The following is a 21,048-nucleotide window of genomic DNA, read 5'->3' as shown; positions in this document are numbered from 1 at the left end:
GTTGGCTACCGCACGGAGCAGTACAGCCTCAACCTACCCCACACAACATCTCGACATGTAACAGATAAATGCACATACAGGAAATCAATCAGTATCACAGGCAGTCCTACAGATCTACCCGACTAGCATATCAATTGACATACATTACTAGCTCAACTCAACATATCAATAACTACTAGGATATCAAATCCAATGGGTCGGCCTTAGTGCCTTAGACCCCTTAGTATAGTGAGGATAACTCACCTTGTAGACCCCTTAGTATAGTGAGGATAACTCACCTTGTAGATGTCAGCTCTGTAAATAATCATAACTCTTTGATCACTTGTAAAAGACTCTACCACCTATTACCATAATACGATTATGCTCATAAGTCTCTGTCCTCATAGAGTACTCCATAACCCAACTAGTTAACCCTGATCAAGGTCAAAGTCCTTAGTCAAGGTCAACAGTCTATGTTGACCTTAAGTCGTCGAGTACCCTCGGCTGCTCGCCGAGTTCCTCGAAACTTTTATCTACTCGTCGAGTCACCGGCGTGACTCGTCGAATTCCCACGATTCTCGATTGAGGCCCTAGAGCCACTCATCGTGTTTCTCTTCTAGTAATACGTTGATACACACACATTTCTAACTTGGAGGAAACTCATCTGACTCGCCGAGTTGTTCATGCAACTCGTCGAGTCTAAGGCCACCTTCATCGGACTCGCCGAGTTGTTCTACCAACTCGTCGAGTTCACGGCTATATTCATACGACTCATCGAGTCGTTCTTGCGACTCGCCGAGTTCCTTTAGTCCTTAAGCCATAGAGATCCATTTTAAGCCATGCATCGACTCCAAACCACATATCCAAGTTCCAAGGCATGCCTTTCACGTAAAGTTGCAAAGTTTACGTGTATGCATGGCTAAAAAGGTCCTTAATGTCCAAAACTAAGCTCTTAATGGGTTTCATGCACAAGGAAAGCCTCATTCACGTCCAAGAAAGGAACTTTATAGATCTAGAACTTGGGAATGGTCCAGATCTGAAGTTACAACTTCAGATCTAGCTTATGTTTTGCAATATCACCTTACTTACACCTCAAAAACCCTAGATTTCTTCTATATGAGATCTAGAAGGGAAAACGGATAAAGGTGTTGGCTTGGTACCTTCTATGAGTGCTAGCTGAGGTAGATTTCGGGTTCCACTCCTCCCTTGCTTCTAGTCCTTTTTCTTCTCCAAGTTCTTCCTTCCACAAGTTCTCCTTTCAAGCTTTCAAGGCACTAATGGCACAAATACTCGGTTAGGGTTTTCCTTTGAGTTCTATATGACTGTAAGGAGGCCAAATGGGGCTTAAGCTTCCTTAAATAGAGTGCAGAACCCGGGACTTAGGGTTTCTTTTGCCAGCTCCTACTCATCGAGTCCCACTCCTGGACTCGCCAAGTCAGTCACTTAAGTTGCAATTCAATCTCGCTGCTACTCGATGAGTAGGGCAACCAACTCGTCGAGTAGGGCCAAACCAAGAAACTACAATCGGACAATACCTGAGAATCGGGGCGTTACATTTCAAATAATTGTCAGGGGCCAAATCATAATCTTCCATGCAAGTATCACAAAGACAACTAGCATCCTACATAGTATCATGAGAAAACTTACCTCGTGAACAGAAATCAAACACAACAACTATCATATAGTAGTATTATGAATCACCCAATCAATAAAAGAAGTATTATCTCAGTCTACACTCTAAAACCCTCAAATTGACCGAAAGTCAACTTGGTCAAAAGTCAACAGTCAAAGTCAACAGTTAAGTATACTTCAACTAGCCTCCACGTCGTGGCCAACCATGGATCACGTTGTGGTGACATCGGCCACCAAGTCATGGTAAGAAGACTATCACGTCGTGGGAACTAGGCTCTCACAACTTAATGGATTAAGCTCTTAACCTTTAACTCTGGTAGCTCTAAAGCTTAGATTTGATCCTTCACAAACTCTTGATGGATAAAATTTCCATCTTTATCCATTAAGACACTCCAATAAGCCAAGATCTCTAAGCCTAAGTTCTTGATGGTTGCACCAAAGGCATGAACACCCCCAAAAAGCCACACATGTCATTTTTCTAATGAACACCATGGTCCATAGGCCAAATAATACATCTAAGGGTTCTGGAGTTCACTAAAACTCCAAGAACAAGAAGATTTGGACCAAAAAGCTCATAAAATTGTCTAGAACTAGATCTAGAGACATAACGAGCAAGGTGGAGACTTTATACCCCTAGAATATCATAAATGTGATGAAGATGCAAGATCTAAGTTGGAACCAAGCACAAAAGCACCACGGTCGACTCCTTCTTCCTTCAACCTTCACAAAAGTGGCTTAACACACTCAAAACATACGCAAGGAGGCTAGGGTTTAGGTGGGATTCATTCTCAAAAGATGGATGCTGCCAAATGAGGCAACCTTCGGAGCCAGTGCCTTTAAATAGGGCACATATCTCGGTATTTAGGGTTTTGAACCCAACAGTCACAACGTCGTGGCAAGCAGACTGTCACGTCATGGTGCCTCGCGAACATGTGTTTTCAGAACCAAGTTGACATGTTGTGGTCATTCCATCACCATGTCGTGGCTAAGCCAAAACCCCAAACACTTAATATTTTAATAGATTAAACTCGGATGAATCATTCCTATAAATGGATGTTACTATATATATATATATATATATATATATATATATATATATATATATATATATATATATATATATATATATATATATATATATATTCTATTTCTTTTCTAGACTAAATGAGCTAACTGAATTATACTAAATGGTCATTTTACCCCTACATTTCAACAAATAGTTTTTATAATATTTATCAATTTCAACATAGGAGAAGTTGGATAAAAAAAATTAGATAATATGTTGGTGTGTTGATACATTTAAGCCATGTTTTTTGGCTTAAATTATTAAGTTATTTTGTCCAAATCAAACAAATATAAAAGACAATCATATATAAATGTCAAGATTAAGTGTTTAACCATTAACGATTACTGAATAAAAATAAAATTTAGTGTGAGAGATAAAAAAGAAGCCATTTAAAAAATGATAGAAAAACCTAAAACAAAATGAGAAAATGACAAATAATAAAAGAGTGGTAAATTGTCAATTTGAGAAGTACTCAACTATTATTTTCTAATGACTTTAGCAATAAATCATGTAAGTTTTTCAACCACATAGATCATCCATATCAAGAAAATAGGCTTAAAGACTATTATTGGTACTTTTTATCACCCACAGGGACCATTTGTGTAACTTTGTCAAAATATTAAATACATAGGTCTAAGAACTTTATTAACATGTACTATATGTTTATTTGTACCCATCTTCATTGGTGAACAATCTAGATTAATGGATCCATATAAAATAAACGATCTTATATTGATCTTTTTATAACGTTCTCCTAAGAAGTTTTGAGTTTTAATCATAAAACCATATCCAGTCACAATCTCATAAATCAAAGCTAAAACTAAAACATGAAACTTGATAGAAATATTCAATTGAAAACCATATCCGTTTTAAATGTTTAAATAAAGGTATTAGCATGGAGACCTTTTTTGCATGTTTCGACATGAATTACTTTTGACCATTTTCACTTCATAATTGGTTTGATATCATCAAGGACATACAGATAAGCAATTTAATGATTGTTTTCTTATGTAAATTCCTGATTCCTTAAAATTTTGAACGAATGTTGCAAAAGTAGTAACATTATATGTTAGAGTTTGGAGATAAAGAAAAAGAATAAAAGAAAATGAAGGAAGAAAGATTTAACATTTTACTCATGTTCTCCAATTACAAAAACCAATGGTAACGAGTTTTTTTTTTTTTTTTTACAACAAGGTCGTGTTATCAAAGAAACCTAACATCTCATTATAGTCCGAGATAACGAGATTTGTTTTTTTCTTCCACTTTGCATCATCATGTTTTTCCTATTTGAACATAAACAATGTCGTGTTATGGAAAAAAAAAACAATATATGTGGTAATTATATTAAAACGATATGACCAATTAAACTCCACAAAGAACAATGTATTCGTTTCTTATTTTGAGAAATTTAAAGTACGTTGCTTTTTAATACGATGACAAATTAATTAATTTATTATTTTATCAGTTATATTTTTTAATATTAGAAACATATACTTATCGCTTAAAAGTATAAAATCATATGTTATAAATTTATAGAATAAAATAAAGAATTACCTGTCACGGAGCAATAATGTGCAATTAATTACTAGGGGCACTCCTATTATTATGTCCTGGAGAAAGCACGTTCATGCCACACCTTTTTACATTCATGCCCCATCTTTTAGCTTCCATTATCATTTCGATCTCAACAAATCTGTAGTTAGTACTCTAGTACAATTGGATTGACGAACAAAGGTACACATACAATAATCAAAACGTCATTCATTATCAATAGATCAAAATGTAGAACATGTTGTCATTTCGTATATATAAAATTGTGAGAACGTATTGTCGAGACGTAAACCAAAACTATTATGTGTTGTTATCATGGTGAAAAATGCCTAAACTAAAAACTAATTTAGAGTATGTTGTTGCGAAAAGATAATAAATTCTCAATGATGCTTATATAACTTTAGTAAAAGATTCTATATAAATTATGTTTTAAGATATGTAATTAGGTCTCGTGAACCATTTTTATATTCAAAGCATATATCTAAATCTTTCTTATGTTTTTGGTATTGAAATACAAAAAGAGAGGAAATAGTATTTTATTAAGCATACTAGGTGTAAACTCATGTATTACATGAGTTTAATTAAAAAAAATATAAAATTTTAACAATTTGAAAAGTTTGAATTTATAAGAAAAATGAGAAAAATTTAAATTATTAAATTTAATAAGACTTTAATGTATTGAATATATTATATATATAAACTTTTTCTAATAAATACTTTACATATATATTACCTTACACATTAAATGTGAAATTTTAATTTAATAAAATAAAAAATACAATAAAATGACAAGTGGAAAATAAAAAATTTAAAATTTTTAGACAATGACATGTGTCCAAATGAATGAGAAGAGGACATGTAACAAAGAAACCTTCATTTATTATAGTAGATATTAAAGATAATAACATATCAAGCATCTCAAAATGCACGAATAGCTTTCAAAATACTTTCTATTCTCCTTTAAAATTTATCACTTGAAATAATATGGTTGAATGATTTATGTGTACATTAAACACAAACATATATATAGAATACAATTAAACACAAACATATATATAGAATACAAGAAGGTAAATAAGGAAATACAATAATACAAAATATATGCTAAAGTAATACAGAATATATACCAAACTTAACTATAATCACCAATACTCTCTCTCTCTCTCTCTCTCTCTCTCTCGCGCGCGCGCGCGCGCGCGAACGGGTGGCGGTCTTATCTCAAATGATCTCAAAATATTTCAAAGGCATGTTGAGGAAGCGGTTTGGTGAAGATATCTGCCACTTGGAGCTTGGTGAAAACAAATTTGGTATGAAGTTTCCTAGCTAAAACCAACTCACGAACGAAGTGATAGTCAATAGCAATATGTTTTGTACGTTTGTGAGCAATCGGATTTTGGCTCATAAAAAACACCACTGAGATTATCACATAAAAGAGTAAGTCGATCACGCGGTAAGGCATTTAGATCATGCAGAAGGTGGGTGATCCAAATAATTTCAGAGGTCGTGTTTGCCATAGCTCTGTATTCAGATTCATAACTAGATCTCGAAACAGTAGGTTGCTTTTATCACTCCATGAGACCAAGTTACATCCCAGAAAAATGGAATAACCATATGTGGATCATCTAGTTTCAATGCATCTTACCCAATCTGCATCAGAGTAGCCAACAATAAAATGGTTGATTGGACATTTGAAGACCAAACCATTTGAAAGAGTGTCTTTGACATATCGCAAGATCCTTTAAATTGACTGAAAATGAGAAGTTGTTGGAGCATGTTGAAATTGACTAACCAGATTAACCACGTATGCAAGATATGGTCGAGTAATTGTTAAATATTATAGAGCTCCAACCAAAGACCGATAGTAAGTAGGATCTGAAAAAGCGGTGCCTATGGAAGACATTGGCGATATTATAGATACTAAAGTTCTAGATATTAAAGATAACCATGATCCTGATAGGACAATAAGGGTGTGATTTGATTTTTCCACACCAGGTATTTTGTGGAAGAGAGTTTGATGGTGAGAAAATGTAAGATGGTGTTGAGAGAGATGGGAGTTTCAGATGTAGACATTGGAAAAGAATCGAGAAGAGAGAAGCAATAAATGGGAGGTCGGGTAGGGTTGATGACGTGCCCGCTCTGATACCATAACAGATGTATTTTCACATAACAAATGTATTTCGTGCCAAGCTTCGTGTTGGACCACCACCGTTCAGCTTGCAGGGGGTATTGGCGATATTCTAGATACTAAAGTTCTGGATATTAAAGATAACCATGATCCTGATAGATACCATAGTTAACAGTTATATAGGATTTGAACTCTTGTTTATTAGCTTAGTTAGTTTCACATATCTTGTACTTTGTTATATATACACATGAATAATATCAATGAGATATTAAGTGAAAATACATATGTTAGAAGAGAACACGTCAGTAGTACTCATAGGGGTAGCGACAGGTTTGGAATCAATCAAGCCAACTTGTTTCAAAATTTTTGAAACATATTTTGTTTGAGATAGGAACAATGCATTTACGTATGTGTGACCTCAAGGCCAAGGGAGTAACTGAGTTCACCAAGATCTTTGGTGGCGAATTCTTTGTGAAGAGAATCACTGAAACGTTTAATGGCAAACTCGTCATTTCCGGTGAGAATGATATCATCGACATAAACGAGGAGGTAAATGAGACAAGATCCTTTAAGGAAGGTAAATATCATGGTGTCAGCTTGACTGCAAGTGAAACCTTGTTGAATCGGGAACGTGCTCAATCTTTGAAACCATACATGCGGGGCTTGTTTAAGACTGTACAGAGACCTTTTTAGGAAAAAAAACATGATTAGGAAAGCTTTTGTCAATAAAATTGAGGGGTTGCTCCATAAAAATTGTTTCAGAGACGTTTTCCAGTCAATAAAACATGATTAGGAAAGCTTTTGTCAATAAAACATGATTAGGAAAGCTTTTTTAATTGAATCGGTCGAGTGACGTTTTCCGGTTCAACCGGATGGTCAAACCGGTTCTATATTTTTATATGTTTTTTATTATCCTGCATACATTGATTACAAAAACTTGTCATCTTTTAGTATTACAAACGTAAATAGAATGCAACATATAAAAACAATCATTATAGAAGTCAAAATCAAACAAAGAATACCAAAACAAACACAAAAATCCAAGAATGTCCGGTTCAACCCGGTCCATTCCGGTTCAATTCAGCCGGTTGAACCGTTTTTTTACCAAAACCGGCCGGTTCAATCCAGTCAGGAAATCATTATAAAACTGGTCCAAATCGAACCGCCCTCACCTCCGGTTCACGGTTCGACCGGTTCAACCGGTCGGTTCGAACCGGTTTTTAAAACACTGGTTTTCGGTGCACCATGTAGAAGAAGGAACTCATTGAAGAAGTGTCGGTTACATTGGAGCTTGTAGATCCAAACTTTGTTCACCTTGATCTTTCTTCTAGAGGTATAAAGTTTGAATCTTGATGACGAAATTGTTAGATCTAGCTAGTTTTGGGTGTTATGAGCTTTTTGTCACTTTAAGTGCATAAAGTTTAGATCTTGAAAGTTTGTGACCTTGTTATGGATAAAGTTGGAAACATTATCCATCTAAACATCATTTTGATTCAGATCCAAAGGTTGGTGACTTGTACTTAATGGATTAAGTTGTAAAAGATGCACTTTTGGTCCCTCTGAGACTTAAAGACTAGATCTTGTTTGTTGGGACCATTCTAATGGATAAAGTTGGAAACTTTATCCATTATGTAGCTATTATGAACCATAAAAATGTGATCTTGGCCTTTCTATCCCTTCCATACAATAGTTGTGATGTCTTATTGGGTTAAGAATTTAGGGTTTTGGTCATTAAGCACTTTATAGCCATGCAAAGTAATAAAGTTGGAAACTTTATGACTTAAGACATTATTTTGGGCTTGGATCTGAGTTTGGACGTAAGGGCTTAATGGAATAAGCTCTTAATGGAGTTTTTGGACTGGGCTGTGTACGTTGGATGTAATTGGTGGTACGTTATGCGTACACGATCAGTGCCCCGCTTTTGGTCAACATCAAAGTATGTTGGGCGTACTCTCTTGGTACGAAGGACGTACTTCGTTGGGAAGAAATATTGACTGTTGGACTTTGACCATTGACTTTAACTTTGACCAGGGTTGACTAAGTTTGACCTAAGGGCATGTTGCGTAATTTGATGTATAGTTTGAGTTTTAGGTTCTTCTTAATTGTATAGGTGATCAGTAAAGATAGCTTTTAGAGCAATGATTGGCATAGCTATTCTTTCATATTGTGAGATGAGTTTTCTGACTATATCCATGGGTTGAAGGCACCAATATCGGCCCATTACTTGTTATGTAGAATGCTAGTTGTCTCTATGATGCTTGCATGAAAGACCAAGATCTAGCCCCTGACAGTTGTATGAAAGACCAGGTTCTAGCCCCTGGTACCTGTATATAAGACCGAGATTTGGCTCTCGACACTGGAAGGAAAGACCATGGGGTAGCCCATGACACTTGTATGTTTTGGTATGTGGTATTTTGGGGAACTCACTAAGTTTTGTGTTTACGGTTTCACATTTATGGTTTTAGGGACTTCGGTTCGAAAAGGAACGGCCTGGCATGACTACACATCATCCACCAGAGTTTAGAGTTTTCCGCATTGACAATTAATGATATTACTCTGATGTTTAAATAATATATTCAATTTGATCGGTTTTGGAACAACTCCTTTGTATAATTTATTGTTTTAAAAATGAAAATTTTACCTTAGATTTTAGGAACGTTACAACTTTATTCATATTTTTTTTAAATAACATCAATGACTCTACGTATATTTTACATGATATCAAAGTCGACATCTAGTTCCTCCATCATTTAAACATCCTAGTCTATGATCATCGATCATCGGGCTCCACCTTCGAGTGGTGTTATCCCACATCCACTAGATATAGTATTGTATGTCTTTCCATATCTTTGAGTATGCCCTCTCTTCATATGGGAACTTTTGGAGATAAATTAAAGACATCACGTATATCAATATATTTTACATCAATATATTTTACATCAATATCAAGTCAAACATACTTGATTCATTTATTAAAAAAACACGAACATGGTAAGGTCATGATCATTTAGCTCCAATAAGGTTACAGACAACACGAGAAAGTTTAAGGTGAAACGAGTATTGATTGAATTCAAGCCTTGTTATATATTTTCATCCCCACTTTGTGGTTATATTTGAACTTCTTTTTTTTCAATAGCATTCGTTCTTTCCATTTATCAGTATTTTACTATTTAACCCACCTTCAACTTTTTTAACTAACCCACCTACATATTGGGGTAAAGTTGAGACCTCATTGAAGTTTTGGCTGCAATTAAGGAATATGACGTGCGGAGCATAATATCATTACCCGTACGGGCCCCATTAATTCCTTTTGTGGCTTTAGTCCGATATTTTATCCAACAAACATTGTTTTCCTTATTACTTACCCCCCTCCGAACGAAAGCCTTTGGTTCAATAATGATTATCGAAAGATACTTATATAGTTATATATATTGATATACATATACATATCAACATGGTAATTGGTTATGAAAAGTACAAAGGGCCTGACCCAGTGGGCTATAATATATAAACGTACATATACATTAACATCCCCACAGTCGAGAAATCGTAAGGCCTCGGATTAAATGTTGAGACTGGATAACAATAACACAGAGATTTCTGAAATGATATTCTAAGGTTTATTATTTTCAATTTAGTTTTTAAGGACTAGAAGCCACAATACTAGGATATTTCATATGGCAGAGTGTTACGAGAAGAATGCCACATACGCAGTTTTTCACGACCAAAAAATTTATCAATTGGCTAGCTTGACCGTAATCTTATGATATTAACCATACGCAATTTTATAAGTTCGCTAATATTGTCAAAACGTCTTTTTTGTTAAGTAATTTATAAAACCTTTTGTCATTAAATAGTTTTATGTATTATTTCTACGTCATAATAGAAATTAGTTAAGATTTTAGTAATTAAAATTTTAATCTCTCCTGTATTAAAAATGAGTTCAAAGTAATTTGTTTGAATATTCTAATAGTTTGAGCTGTAAAGAAATTGTAAGTTTGTAACCTGGCCATGTTTGTCCTTAGACTCGTAAATAAACAAATAAATAAAATCCAGTTAAGAAATCCCATTAATGTTGATTTTGTTGAAGACAAGTAATCTAATATAATAATACTCTTTGCTCTTAATATATATAAAAAAATAAAGTTATGTCAAATTAAACTATTATATTTAATTTAAACAAAGGACAAAAATAGTCTTGTGGTTTAAAAAAGAGACAATAGATGGTCCCAATGAGAAGTTTGTTACACCGGTGGTCCCTAAAATTAGAAAATCTTGCACCCTAAGTATTTATGGTTAACTATGTTAAAAAGTAAGGGTTAAGTCCATATGAAATTATCAATATACAATTTCTAAACTTCAACTTTTAAAAAAAAATGAATTGTACAGCGTTTGTAGCGGTTTTTTTAAGTTTTCAAGGTTATAGGTGAGAGAACTCACCTATAACAATAGGCTAAGCTGTCCATTTATGATTGTGCCGCACAGCCTACTCCTGGCCACTAGAGCAATGGCAACGTCCTGATTCCAACTTGGGCAGATGGGATACATATATGAGATTTGTCGCAAAATAATTTACACGATTTCATAACAAGAACTTGCAACACACTTTCAGGAATTACTCACATAAGCAGACGAAACTACATAAAGGCAACATGGAAACTACATAAGGAGAAGAAACTTATAGAGGAATTGGTGTGCAAAGAAGGGTTGTTTTACTACTATTATGGAAAGGCAGGAAGGCTTATTTCATTATTATTATGGTGATGATGTTGGTATGACTGTTATGTCTATCGTGTGTGTATGTGAGAGAGAGAGAGAGAGAGAGAGATTTGTCTTTTCTTTTTTAATTATATATCATTTTAAAAAGTCAAAAAGTTAAGAAAATATACATAAGTAATCTTTCATGAACTTAACCCTTACTTTTTTTAATGAAGTATAAAGCTTTCCGGTGCAAAATTTTAAAATCTCGGAGACCATCAACTAAACAAAATTTCCACATATTGTGGTCTCTTTTATGAATTATATGGACCATTTGTAAATATGATAGTCATCTAGTTTTCTAATTTCTTTAAAGGGACCGATGCTGTTGGAAGGGAGAGCATCGAAGGTTGCGGGTTTTGCTGGGAAATTGACGGGAATAAGGAACAATGAACAACGGGAAGAAGGGGCTAGGTTTAGGGTGGGCCAACACATTTTTTTCTAATTTAATTAGTTAAAAGAATATGAAAGTAATATAAAATAAATAGATAGATAAAAGTGAGATTCCAAAATTAGTTAAGAGAGAATAGAAAACCATGACCAAACACGCAAAAAAGTTGAAACTATAGGGGCAATGCATAAACATTTTGATATTTGTCGCTCACTCGCTCTATGTAAGGTGTTGTTTGTTTTTCTGAAGTCAAAATGTTTGCAGTCTGCGGACCACATCTGCAAGTCTCTGCAACAGAAGATGTGGACCAAACGCCTGCAATCTGTAATAAGAAGTCTGTTTGTTTTTTTACGTCTGCAGGCTACTGAAAAATAAACTGAAGTTTAATTAAACTAATTTTACAATATTTTATTTGAGTTTTACAACATCTAATAATTATTTCATCATAATAGATAAGAAAATGCTACAACAAACAAATCATATATAAACAATATTTATAATATATAATAGTAAAAAACTACAACAAACAAAATGATATAATATCAATATTTTTACAATGAAAGAACTTTAAAAATCCATCCTCTTGATCTTCTTCTCTGAGATGCAACTACAACATTTAGCACAATATGGTCATTTGATCGTCATTAACAAAGTCTAGTTTCTTGCTTAAGCATCGAGCAATCTTGATAATCAATCTATGTGTTTTGAACTCATTTGTTATCATTGTCATTGACATGTAACATAACACAAACACCATGACTTGATTCAAAAGAAGGCTCTTATCTTGCTTTCACAAAGAACTTGAGTTGAAATATATAATCTACTAATAATTTCAGAAGTGGTATTCCGTTCTTTATACACTTATATATACATTGCTTGAGTTTTTGCAAACACCAGGATGTGTTAAAGATGCATCAGCCCCTCTTCTTGATCCAATAAAACTTTTGATTTCTTTGAGGACTTTTATCGAACACTTGGTGTGCAATATGAAATCATCACCTCTATATGAACCTGATTATTAGAAGGATTTCATATACCCAAACCAAGCAATTCAGATGAGCAAAAAACAAAATTAGAAGTATTCCACATGCCCAAAATCACATCATTATTATTCAATCAGATTAGATGTTGAAAGAAATTGACATCTGATTTTAGGGAAGAACAGATTTTCGTACCTGTGGATGAAGCCGGCAGTGGACGAAGGAGGAGGCAAGCATCGTCGGTATTCTGTTGTGTATGGTGGTCGGTCGGAAGGGGGAGAATGATCGGTGGAGGAACGATGGATGGTGAGGAGATATGGAGGCGCTATGAGAAAAGAACGTATTCAGTTTTTTTTTCTTTTTTTCTTTTTTTGAGTTGTGAAGATGTTAGAAGATATTGGGCTATATCTGTGCCAAGAAGACTTTCATGCAGACCTTTTTAGTATGTGCACTTCCAAAAAACAAACAGTTTGTAAGGGTATATGTCTGCGCGTGGTCTGCGAGATGCATACAGAAGTGATCATGCAGATCTGCAGACAAAAAACAAACAGCCCCTAAGTTTTGACAAACCAAAACCAAAGAGACGAATTGTAATTTTATCATTAGTTTATAAATGGATTTATAAACCAAAATAATATATTTCTTTGTTTTTTTTATTAATGATACAAAAGGAATAATCAACAATGTAAAGCATTTTATGGTTAAAGTTATACTTCTAGGGGTTCTACCCAGATTATGACAGTCTCACAGTCTCTTTCTTGAATATTAAAAATAAAATAATACGTTTTTCCTTTATTTTTTATGGAAAAGAAAATAAAAGTAGAAAAAGGAGAGTGTTTGGTCAGCATACGTTAAATGAAATGGCGACAAACAGCCAAACATGAGCCAATGCGTTTCCAGCAAAGAAATAGAGGAAATTACAAAACTGGCCCTGTATTATTGATCATACAAATATTTTGTATCCATATTCCATAGCAGTTAGAGTCTTAGAGATTATTTATTAAGTAACTAATAAAAGTTAGGAAAACCATCAAAATTAGATACTTTTCTACCAATGGGTATATGAATATATCCAAAGATCCGTATGACCTATATGTGTAAACTGAAGTAAAATAGGAAATTTCTGCATGTTGGAGATACATAAGGGACTAATTTTGTAAATCAGTCAAGAATCTTTCATCTATTTCATTATCATCATCTTCGCTCCATCCACTAACGCTTGCAAAAAGCACATCTCTTCCCCAGTATTGGTTGATATATATAAATATCACACAGTTCCCCAAAAAAAACCCATTTCTTTGCGCTGCGTCTATCCTTCTCAGACATTCCCTACAATTTGACCTCTGAAAACAGAAGGATTTTGACTTCGATCGACAAATCCAACTCAAATTTCAACAAAACTATCTGAATTTATCAAAGGTATGTTACCAATCTAATCTTTCTTTCAAAAGATATAACATCCAGCAGTTTATGTTCGTAGTGTTTTTCTCGAGATTGATGATACGACCAAACCCAACTTTTTTTTAAAAATATAAAGCAAATTTGATTATGATGGGATTTCAAAATAGTAGATCTTTTCTGCTATTGATGTTCATGTTGTTCTTAAAATTGACGATTCCAACATAACCCCAGTCATTTCTAAAGCTAAAAGCAACTTCGATATGATGGGGTTTCGAAATAGTAGGTTCTTTTCAGTTTTCAACAATTAATGTTCATATTTTTCTAGAAACTGATGATTTCAACAAGCCCAACTTTTCTTTGAAACAAACGCAACTTTGATTACGACGGGGTTTCAAAATCTCAGATCTTTTCAGCAATTTTCTATCAGATCGGATTGGTAAAGTTGAAAGCCTTTAGGATTTTCTTTTACAGGTGTTGGTTCAGATTGAATTGAATTGAAAAGGGTATAAAGGTTTCACATCTGATTGGTTGTTGACAATAATAGGAAGGTAGAGGAAAAGATCGAGATCAGATCCATAGGGGAAAAGGGCAATTATGTCTTTTACCGGAACACAGCAAAAATGCAAGGCTTGTGGGAAGACTGTTTACCCAGTGGAGCTTTTGTCGGCTGATGGTATTGATTATCACAAATCTTGCTTCAAGTGTAGCCATTGCAAAGGTACCCTTAAGGTATGATGACGATGAATAATTTTCTTTTAATGTTTATTTCATATGATCAATTTTTAATTGTACGATAATTAGTTCTGGAATTGATGTAAATTATTCAGGGAACATTATTCTAATTAACATTCCTTGTAATATGCTTGTCCATTATGAATTAAGATAATGAAATGGGCACAACTATATAGTTTATTGATAATCAAGACTGGTTGACTTTCAGAACAGTTATAGTTGACTTTTCTTTGCAAACTATTTATCATTCTTATAAAATGCAGCAACAATTGATGAAGTTTATACGAAATTGTGGAAATAAAAAGATAAATCAAGAATGCAAATCTAACCTGTTTTAAAATCTGTTTATCATTCTTTGTGTATTAGTGTTAGACTAAAGGTATAATGGCATAGTAAGTAATTATAGTTACATTTCAGTTGAGCAATTACTCATCAATGGAAGGTGTGCTCTACTGCAAGCCTCACTTTGAGCAACTCTTCAAGGAGAGTGGAAATTTCAACAAAAACTTCCAATCACGTATGCTTTTTTCATCCTCATTTGCTTTTTGTAGTTTCTTTTGATCGTTTTTAGTTTGAATCTTTGACGGGTTGTCGGGTTTTTTTTTTAAAGCTGCAAAGACTGCTGAGAAGTTATCTCCAATGCTGGTAAAATTTCGGTCTTTTTTACATAAATATATGCCATGATTTTTTTTTCTCATTAAATGATGTTCAAAGGTTAAATGGTGAAAAAGGAACAACACCTAATTATGATTATATGTGTAGACAAAGTCACCAAGCAAAGCTGCTGGCATGTTTTCGGGGACTCAAGAGAAATGTGCTACTTGTGGCAAAACTGCTTATCCTCTCGAGAAGGTATGTTATAAGGGTTTTTCATTTCATGCTTAAAAATCACAATGTCACTTAGTTAGATGATTTGGTATTTGTTATTTAATTCAGGTAACAGTGGAGAATGAATCATACCACAAGTCTTGTTTCAAATGCTCCCATGGAGGCTGTTCTTTATCTCCATCAAACTATGCAGCATTGGAGGGGATTTTGTATTGCAAGCATCATTTCTCACAGCTCTTCAAGGAGAAGGGGAGCTACAATCATCTCATCAAGTCTGCATCCATTAAGCGAGCATCAGCAGCATCAGCAGCAGCAGCAACAGCAGCTGCAGCTTCTATCCCAGAAGTTTGAAGTTTGAAACACCTACAAATTCATCATCTTCATCTTCTTACCATTTTCCAACAAAGTTTTCGGCTTGTTTTTTGCTTGTGTTTGTCTTTTATTGAGTAAGCTTTCCTTTCGACTTATTGACTTCCTTTTGTTTGATTGGCTGGTTCCATGGGTGCCCATATTTATCTAAACTTACTACTTCCTCTGTACTTGAAATTTAGTTGTGACTTATTTCTCATACGCTCAAAACTCTCCTTTTTCTTGCGTGTTTCTTATGGTTTCAAAGATATAATCATGGAAAAGGGGTATCCAACACACCCTTATCTTGGGATTTTGAAAAGTTTTTAAACAGATAAATCACTACAAACTTGATATAATGTAATTTTGTGGGATTAATTAATTCTACAACCTTTTTCCATAAAGAATGTAACAAAAACTAACAAAAGAAGAATTTTCTCTAATAGTGGAAAGTCTAGAGATGTGTTAGCCTAAGGGCTTCCTTGCCAAAATTGTTCCTATCAATGCCGTGCCCTTGAATGCAGAAGCAAAAAACGAGTCAACTCAGCTTAAGTTAAAAGTTAAAAACAGTAACATTTTCTCAATTGGAGCTACGTTTCTTAACTTCTCCATAGAGAATAACACCAAGAACTGTGAGTGTGTAGCCAGCCATCCCAGTTACAGAAACCGGATTCCTAAAAATTAATATTGAGACAACTACTGCTACTGCTCCCTTTGCATTTCCAAGGACCTGAACCAATCAAACCAATTAAAAAGATGAAAACTTTTTATAAACTTTTGTAAGTGTCAACGACTCGATGATCCTAACCTGAAGTGTAAGGGCGCTTGTATGTTTTGTGACCAAAAAATTGGTTAAATTCACAAAGTAAGCAAGTGAAGAGTTGAAAATCAAGAGCCAAATGATCCCAAAATCTTGTCTAGCGAGGGCTATTGTTATGCCAATCACATTCTCTTCCATGTACATTGTTGCTGGAAGCAGGAGTATGATAGCAATAGGAGCCATGTACAGAAGGAGATTCATGGAGTTTAGCTTCTCACTTAAGCAAAATAACACGTATTTACTCGTCAGATATAACAGCCTTGATACAGATCAATGGACCTTGATAGATTATTGTAATGAAGAAATGTTTACCCTTCAGAAGTAAGCAATATCCCTTGTACCACGGTTTTGAGTGCTCTGGCAGCTGTTGCACCAACACACATTATGAATCCAAACAGATTGAAACTTGGCTCGCCCTAAAGAAGTGAAATTAGCAAAAGAAAATACTCAAAATCGGAGCTGATTTCACTAATTTCAGCAGATTCTTATCGAATTGAAAAGAATAGAGATGAAAACATACCCCACTGGCGATAATAACGCCGGTGACTACAGGAATGAGGGTGATATACGTGAGCCAAGCTTCACTCTTCAAAGTTATGAGGTACGCAAACACCGCCGTGAAAAATGGCGTCGTAGCGCCAATTGCTTGATTAAACGATACAGGCAAATACCTAAGCGAGATATTACCACTGACAACCGACGCACAGAAGATTAGACTCAAGGCAGAGATTTTAACGAATTGAACACGAGATCGGATGGTCTGCAAAGGGACTATTTTCATCCATGCAATGGCGATGTAGCTGAGCAAAGCGCAGGAGGACATGTGACACATTGTAAGAAATATTGGGTACTTGAATCCGTAATTGCTTAGCAAGTATTTGTTGAGTAACAACACACCAATGTTCGATGAGTACCATGCTGATACGAGCCCTAACGTAAACAATTTGCTCGATGGGGGGCTCTTTATTGCGGACATTTGAGAATTGGAAACAGCAAAAAGGAGAGTATAATCGGTTGCTGTGTTCCTCTTTGTGTAATTACTAATTAGTGCACAGAGCGCGATGAAACTGGAGGAGAAAACATCAGGGGACCAAGAGAGAGAAAAGAAGATGAAATGAAATGAAAAATAAGGAAGTGAAAACGTGAAAAGGATAGAGTAGGAGAGGGTGGTGGGTCGCGTTTTGAGAACTGACGACGATTATGCTCCGATTGAGAGAGAGAAATATTAACTTACAACTATTATTTTCTATTAATTGTATAATATAATAATATTTATTCGTCCATAATATTTATTTGTTTTAACACCTACACTGTTATACATAGGGATGTAAATAACCAAGTGTTCGACAAACTGTTCTCTTCGTGAAACATTTAATAAAATATTTGGTTATTTTAATTTGGAATCAGTATTTTGGGTAAAATGATGGAATAGAACGGGATAGTACTCAATCCCAATTTCAGTTGAAAGTGGGAACTCAACACCTTCTAGAATGGGATAATGATTTAAAAAGGTAATAAAGTTTTAAAAATATACAAAAAATATCATTATTTTATTTTTAGTATTCAAAATATCATTAAAGTATATTTTTTATATACAAAATACCAATGAAGTACACATGTGTTCAAATAATACCTTGTGGGTAACCTACAATAGTCGGTAAAATGGTATTTTGTGTACAAAAAAAAAACAATGGTTTTTTTTGTACATTTTTAGAACTTCGTTACCTTTTTAAGTCATTTTTCCTTCTTTGAATGTAATGAAAATTTAGCTACTTTTTATAAAGAACCCTCCACTTCACTTCGGTCACTACTGTTGTTCATCACCACCCTCCACCACCATGGCAAAACCCCTTTTTCTTATTCTTCCTCCTAATCATCTGCCTACTTTCATCAACGCCGGAATCTCACCGGCCACCTTCGTTTCTCGACAAATCCCCACGGCTTCTCAAAACCCAAAAAATTCTTGTTCAGCCGAAGTACACTTACGAGACACGATACTTTGATCAGACTCTTGATCATTTCAGTTTCAACGATCTTTCCAAGTTCCAACAACATTATCTCATCAACTCCGATCATTGGGTGGGCCCAGGCCCTAGTCGTTTGGGCCCAATCTTCCTTTATTGCAGCAACGAAGGCGACATCGATTGGTTCGCTGCCAACACCGACTTCGTTTGAGAACTCGCCCCTCGTTTTGGTGCCATGGACATCTTCCCCGAAGTAAAAGCCCTAATCACTCTACTCTACATTAATTTGTTCACTTGCAGACATTTAATAATACAATTTTATCAAAAGCTGTGTGATTTGATCTAGCATCGATATTGTGGTGAATCGATGCCATATGGAAGCCAGAAAGAGGCATACAAGAATGCTTCTACTTTAGCCTATCTAACAGCCGAACAAGCACTTGCTGATTACGCTCTTCTCATCACCGATTTGAAGAAAAATTTATCAGCCGAAGCATCACTTGTAATCTTGTTCGGCTGATCATACGGTGGAAGTAAGATCTTTTCCAACAATTTCAACAAAAATTAAACAAGCACTTGCTGATTACGCTCATCTCATCCCATTTACCTGAAGTACCTGGTTACCACAGTGTTTTAGTTGAACACATGTGTATTTTGTTGGTATTCTGTGTACAAATAGTAACATTAATGGTATTTTTTGTACTAAAAAAACAACAATTGTATTTTTTGAACATTTGGAAACCGGATAACCTACAATAGCTGGTAAAATGGTATTTTGTGTACAAAAAAAACAACAATGGTCTTTTTTGTACACTTTTGAAACTTCGTTACCTTTTTAAGTCATTATCCCTTGTTGAATCTTTGGAATCAGTTCGGGTTTAGGTATTGGGACTCGAGCTCGGTAATTAATCTAGTATACTCATCTATAATGATACTCTAACACTTATATTTTGTTTGAAGGGAACAAAATCCCATCACTTCATTAATAGTTATTAAATTTTTCATATGTTATTTCGTTAATGATTGCATTTTGTTGCCAAACTAACAAAATTTACAAAGAAATGAAACATAAAAACGAATTTGAGATGATTTCATAAACTCGATCAAATTTGTAACTACTATATTTTCTATTTTTGTAAACTATCATATTGTCTTGTGTAACAGCGTATGTATATAGTCATTTTGACACGACAACAACATACTTTGTAAATCCGTTTATTGGGTAAGGGAGGTACAATGCCGACAATTTGCCTTAAAGATTGACTATAGGGTTGGGAATTTTCGACACGACACGAAATAAATGAGTTTGAGTTGAGTTTTTCAACCCGCCAACCCGTTTATTAAACAGGTCATATATAAGTTTCTCAAAAAATAAACGGGTTGACCCGCTAAACCGTCTATATTCTTAATAAAAAAAAATATTTTATTTTTAAATGTATTTATGTATCAAGTATTGATATTTAATACGTATTATATAATATATCATTGATTCATAAACCATTTGACTATTTTGACATTTTGACTCGTGGTGGATGGTTTAAGGTTATAAGTCGTAACCTATAAGACTAAGTCTGTAACACGTTTCAATGAATGTTTTTACTTTTCATTTGAATGTTTAAGACTTAAATGTCTAAAATTCGGACCCACGAACCCAAATCTGACCTATGAACCCACCAACCTGTGAACCCGTATAAATAAATGGGTTGACGGGTCATATATGGATTTATGTTCCAAACCCGCCAACCCGTGATTAGTATATTTACATGGGTCGTGTTTGGGTTGAATATTTTGACCCGTCAACCCGCGATACGCAAACCCGAACACGACACGATTGTCAGGCCTAATTGACTATGTCACATAGATAACCTCTGACATGTTCGTCGCAATGACCTGTAAAGGATGCTAAAAAGGGAAAATATGTCAAAGTTAGGAGTAAGACAAAACATGAGAAAAACATGGAACGAGCATATGAATGCGAAAGCATGCTAAATAAGGCAAACAAGGAAACACAATATAAACTGTAAAACAAGAACATGGAAAAAAAATGACAGTCGAACTCTGATGGAGCCCAAATTTTACTAAAAAGTACTTTATGTCACTAAACCGATTGGAATACGAACCCACGTCTTAGACTAACAATACATATCACGTATATCCATGTCATATCTCCCTGGTTCCTCTCTAATTTATAAGGTCCACTAAATCATCTCTCCATATACACTATCATATGCCTTTTTCCAAGTTGATAAACACCATATGAATATCCATACTTCTTTCTCTATATTTCTCACAAATGTCTAAGGAGATGTAATCGTCTCTCAATATACACTATCATATACCTTTTTCCAAGTTGATAAACACCATATGAAGGTCCATACTTCTTTCTCTATATTTCTCCCAAATATGTCTAAGGAGATGGACTGCATCAGTTATTGATCGTTGACCTCACAGACATGAAACCAAACTGGTTTTA

At 34.6% G+C, this 21,048-nt stretch overlaps 2 protein-coding genes across 5 annotated transcripts; one reads left to right on the top strand and one right to left on the bottom strand.

Annotated features, from left to right (window-relative positions):
* Positions 1-13,684: 13,684 nt before the first annotated feature.
* Positions 13,685-16,013, top strand: LOC145032968 (LIM domain-containing protein WLIM2b-like). Of its 4 annotated transcripts, XM_078981938.1 has the most exons (7): positions 13,685-13,901; positions 14,209-14,319; positions 14,428-14,612; positions 15,033-15,132; positions 15,226-15,260; positions 15,378-15,467; positions 15,552-16,013. In XM_078981938.1, exons 3-7 carry the CDS (start codon positions 14,478-14,480, stop codon positions 15,792-15,794), a joined length of 603 nt encoding a protein of 200 aa, XP_078838064.1. In that variant the 5' UTR covers positions 13,685-13,901; positions 14,209-14,319; positions 14,428-14,477; the 3' UTR covers positions 15,795-16,013. The 4 variants fall into 4 exon arrangements, with proteins under 4 accessions (XP_078838064.1, XP_078838062.1, XP_078838061.1 ...); XM_078981936.1 differs by lacking the exon at positions 14,209-14,319; XM_078981935.1 differs by lacking the exon at positions 14,209-14,319 and having other exon boundaries at positions 14,355-14,612.
* Positions 16,014-16,147: 134 nt separating this feature from the next.
* On the bottom strand, positions 16,148-17,757 carry LOC145032967 (putative sugar phosphate/phosphate translocator At3g11320). Its single transcript, XM_078981934.1, has 4 exons — positions 17,132-17,757; positions 16,924-17,027; positions 16,600-16,828; positions 16,148-16,521 (listed from the first exon to the last, which is right to left on the bottom strand). Exons 1-4 carry the CDS (start codon positions 17,585-17,587, stop codon positions 16,372-16,374), a joined length of 939 nt encoding a protein of 312 aa, XP_078838060.1. The 5' UTR covers positions 17,588-17,757; the 3' UTR covers positions 16,148-16,371.
* Positions 17,758-21,048: the final 3,291 nt, after the last annotated feature.

Source organism: Lactuca saligna, chromosome 2 (assembly GCF_052625555.1).
Source record: "Lactuca saligna cultivar CGN05327 chromosome 2, ASM5262555v1, whole genome shotgun sequence".
Classification (NCBI taxonomy): domain Eukaryota; kingdom Viridiplantae; phylum Streptophyta; class Magnoliopsida; order Asterales; family Asteraceae; genus Lactuca; species Lactuca saligna.
The sequence above is the reverse complement of the archived record's forward strand: the minus strand, read 5'-3'. Positions and strand labels throughout refer to the sequence as shown.